General features: G+C 39.9%; 1 protein-coding gene across 2 annotated transcripts in view; it reads right to left on the bottom strand.

Annotated features, from left to right (window-relative positions):
• mbtps1 (membrane-bound transcription factor peptidase, site 1) overlaps positions 1-4,693 on the bottom strand; it is a gene marked incomplete in the record, with an annotated part of 25,185 nt that overhangs the window by 12,238 nt on the left and 8,254 nt on the right. For both annotated transcript variants that reach the window (XM_035664949.1, XM_035664948.1), the window contains 6 exon segments: positions 217-319; positions 1,570-1,637; positions 2,071-2,187; positions 2,484-2,593; positions 2,863-2,973; positions 3,578-3,793. In XM_035664949.1, the coding sequence (XP_035520842.1) occupies positions 217-319; positions 1,570-1,637; positions 2,071-2,187; positions 2,484-2,593; positions 2,863-2,973; positions 3,578-3,793 (725 nt within the window).

Below are 4,693 nucleotides of genomic sequence, written 5' to 3'. Positions count from 1 at the left end.
AAAAAAAAAGTGGTGTGTGTAGGTACAGTATGTGTGTGTGTGTGTGAATGGCTGATGGGATGTGGATGAGAGATCAGGAGCTTACATCTTGGTTGACTGGTTTCTAAAGCACAGGGTAGGTCTCTGGAGTAGATGTCTGCTCTAAAACTGATAAATGATACGGCGTGTGTCTGTGTGAGTGTGTAGCAGCGTGTGTGTGTTTCTGGCGTAACTCACCCAGGTCGTCATGCCTCTGGAGGAAAACCTGGCGATGTTGTCTTCAAAGTCAATCCCTCCGACCCCGATCACGTCCATCTGGTCTGCTGGGTTGTTCAGGGTGCTGACAGAGAGAAACGTACTTTACTTTATATACAAGACTTAAAGGAACGTTTACAGCTCCATCTCCACTGCATGAGAGTGCAACAAAAAAAGCCTCTCTTGCTTGTTTTGTCCTTTTAATGATTTAATTAAAGAAGAACAGATGTTCAGAAGGGTCATAAAACTCCAGGGCCAGGGGGTCATTTTGATAATTAAGGCAGTCAGAATAGTGCAGTTTTTGCATACTTAAATAAGGATTTCATTAAACAACAGAGAAATTATTTTACAATGAGAACATTAAAAACATGCGTGAAACATCTATTTGACCTAATGGTGAAGTGATTTTGTTACAAAGCACACTGATGATGCTGATGATGAAGCTCACAAAAAGTGAGACGATGTAACTTGCTGAAACGGTGGGAGGATATACGATATTATCGCGATAAAAAAAAATGTGGTGAATTTGCATTATTGGAATCATTGGGAATATTCTCACATGAGTGACTTCAAAAAGCTGTCTAGTTCACTATTGTACAGCCCTGATTTATTTTTGAATTGTTCAAATTAGGAGCCCACTCTTTCCATAAACCTAAGCCTGTCAAGGCTCGGCTTGCCGATTTATCCACCAGAAAGAAAGTTAAACCTGATGTGTGGAAATACTACTGATTTCAAACTAAAAACGACAAGGAAATGAGGTGTCTTTCTGTAATGCAATTCACTAAATGTAAGATAAATTGATTCCTGTACTTTTTTGATGATTTTTTGCGATAATATTGTCATACACAATTATTTTGGCCAGGATAATCTTGACATGACATTTTCATATCATCCCATATTTAGCTACAAGTGGCAATTGGATATATGGATAATGCTTCAGGTCTAGTGGTGCTCCTGCATTCACTATCCAGTAATTCCAGTCTAACTTGTAGTTGAATGATGTATGTAATGATGTTTCCCAACAACCCAAATAAAAAACAATGTGCAAGTGGTTATATAAACTGATTATATAACTGATAAGTACATTATTGTCTAAAGCATGTAAGAAAAAAATATTCAAGTCCTTTATAAATAAAATTTAAAAAGAGAAGGCTTTCTCTTGAGGAAACTGATTTCACTGCTTTTCAAACACTTTTCAACCTGCAAATACCCTGACTACAACAGGAGTGAGATGAATAAAGATCACAGTATTTTAGGATTAAATGTTCGCTCAAAGGTAATTCCTCATCAACATGAATGCCATTGTTTGGATTAAAGTTAAAGTGATTAGCATACCCATACAGAGGTCCATCGTTGCCGATAGCAGAGACCATGATGACTCTGTTAGCAGTGAGCTCCCACACCTATCAATCAAACAAGAACATTCATTTATTGTGTTAAGAAATGGCAGTCAACAACAAAATGAGAAATTTCTAAATTCAGACTTTAATGTAGCAGATGACAAATAGGTTTGGTGCTCATCTGTGAGCAGTGAACATTCAGTGTAAATATTGTAATGCACGTGTCTGCTCGCCTGGTCTGTCCTGTTTTGGCTGACAGTTGACCTGCTTATTTTCCAGCTCATTAAGACAATGTGAAAAGGGTGTAACTTAGAGGGAGGAAGGGTGGTTGGGGGACTATTTTTAGGCCTGTACAAACATAAAAAAAATCTGCTACCAGTTCTCATGGACCTGCTTAAATATCAACCCAAGTTGACCAAATGTTACCATGTGACGTGTAGCATTGCTGTGTATATCTTCCTGACAATATTACCCGCCCTTAGAACTACTGTCTTACCTTGTCGACAAAGGGGTGGTCCATGAAGTCAGGCCCCCCGATGCTGAGGTTGAGCACATCAATCTTCTTGAGGATGGCGTAGTTGAAAGCATCCAGGAACCACGAGGTGTACGATACCTGGAAGGTGGAGAGAGACAAATACGTCAAACAGTCCAAAGTATTTATAATACAATTTAATCTGATTTAAGACAGATTGTGATACATCACTGACTTGTGCAGAAGGCTGCCTATAGTGTGTAAAAAATATTGAACTATCCCTTTAAGTCACAAAAACACAAATGAACATCTTTTCTAGAGAATATATATTTTTTTTTTTTAAACTTTTTTTGTTGTTGTCCCCCCCGCCCCCGAATTATATACTACTATATATTACTATAATTGGACTCAGGTGTATGTTGAGAACATGTACGTACCTGGTTGTTGGTGAATACTCTGAAGATGTGCAGCTCTGAGTCTGGGGCAAAGCCCTGACACTCCCTCATACTTGCTATCACTCCTGCCACAAATGTACCGTGGCCCAGACCTGAGAAACAGGACAAAAGATAGATCATCCAATCATCATCATTATCTCTCACACACACTTTTTCTGGTGTCGTTCCAGCACTCCCAGTGCAACTCGAGCCTACAGTTGAGCTTCCACCTTCCTCCAATACACAACATACACAGTACATCCCCATACTTTAGTCCTAGTAATAACCTTCATCAATAATATACTTGTCTTCATCATTTACATTGCTAGTCATCAGAACAGCCTTCTACATCTACATCATCATCACTTTTCTTTCTCCTCACCATCATCGAGTGTCTTCTCATTAGTCCAGTTGGTCCTTTCCTTTACGTTTTTAAAATGTGGATGCTTCTCACTCAGGCCTGTATCAAACACTGCCACCTTTACACCAGAGCCTGTACACACACACAGACGACAGAGATTACATTAATTGCATTTGCAGCAAATAAGCTGTCAACAATAACAACAAGAGTGCATACTATTTTAAGAGCAAAAACAACAATAAAAATTCTCACTTAAATTTGCAAAAAAAAAAAGGGTTCCTCTGGCTTGTTATAGCACTCCTAATTTTCAATTTCATTTGCAAGAATCCATCGGGACTAAACAAAAACAAACAATCAGAGCCAAGACATAGTCGTTTGTTGAGTCTTATTCAGCCGAAAAAGATAGAAATACTCTTTTGGTTGGTTGATTGAAGATAGTCAATTGTTATGTCTCATTTCCAGAGTTGGTATTTGACGTCCTGTGAATGAGACTCAACAATCAATTATCTTTCTTGGCTCTGATTGGTTGTTTTCGTTCAGGCCCGGAGTTTCAGAAAATATGACAAAAAGTGATTTTTAAAAAGGTTACGTACTGCAGCTTTAATTTGTCATGAGCATTCTTTCATATAATATATTAATACTTAATTTCAGTTTGATCATGCACAAATTTAGCAGCAGATGTTTGTCCCCACAACCCTGGCCCTCTATCAAAGAAGTAAAAGGTCCAAGGTCTAACCGGTGTGTCCCATCTGCCAGAGAACATCTGCCTGCAGGATCTGGGCAACGTGACGGGGGATGGCCCGTAGCAGACGCCGGCTAGAGTGGCGACCGGTGGCGTGCCAGAAACCTGAGCCCAGCGACAGGCTGGTTCGTCGGAAAGTGCGGGACGACTGCCACGACTGCCATTTCTGCGTCCCATGGGTGGCGTTGCAGGGCGCGGCAGGTTCGGGGGCTACGGAGAAAGAACACAAGCAAATGTGTTAAAGCAAAAGGTAAGAAATTAAATTTCAGACTTCAGACTATGTTGCTTTTATGATTTCTAATTCTACTTGGACACAGAGAAATAATGTCACTTTATGTTGCTAAATGAACAAGTCCCACTCCATGAAAGACTGCAGCTAATAATTCCATGCGCTGTTACTGCTGTCTTCTGCCACTTCAACCCCTCCTGCAGACAACACAATCTCCCTGTCAACCTAATCATGCTCATTTCAACTCATTTCTCCTGCTTACTTTCTTTCTGTCTCACTCCCTCCTTCCATCTTCTAGCTGTGATGTGAGGCTGATCACACCGGGCTCATTTGAACCAATCTTATCACAATTTGAATCACTCAGACAGAACAAATGATCACAAGGTCATTAGCAAACAGCAGCAGCACCCTGCAGGCCTTTTTATGCCTTTAGAATAGGAGTAAAAAGCAGGGGTGAGGTCTTATCTCTCATCTTTCCTACTAATTAATTACCTCAGTAGGTAGCTGCCTCACAAACTGACTCACACATATCCAGTGAAAGTGAACTTATCTCTCCTTAGGTATTCTACTCTATAATCAGGTTCAAGGGTTATCTGGAGCAATCTACGTTCCCAGGAGACTGGGTAAAGATAGCCACTATATCTATTTTCCAACTACCGATTGCTTCAACTTGCTTTAAATACATTCAGTGCATGCAATGTAAATCATTTCTAACATGCACTCATGCTCGCTCTCACATTTAGAATAAATTTGCAGTTAATAAACAACCCATTTGGTTACTTTGGCTAAACGTGGCATTTCCAGAGTGCCGAGGTTTAAGTTCTTTAACGTAGGGTGTGTTCGAAATCACAACATCTCAATCAGTATGTACTGCATATTGC

This window comes from Morone saxatilis, unplaced genomic scaffold (genome assembly GCF_004916995.1).
Source record: "Morone saxatilis isolate NCDOM2014 unplaced genomic scaffold, NCSU_SB_2.0 Contig2, whole genome shotgun sequence".
In the NCBI taxonomy this organism is placed as follows: domain Eukaryota; kingdom Metazoa; phylum Chordata; class Actinopteri; family Moronidae; genus Morone; species Morone saxatilis.
The sequence above is the reverse complement of the archived record's forward strand: the minus strand, read 5'-3'. Positions and strand labels throughout refer to the sequence as shown.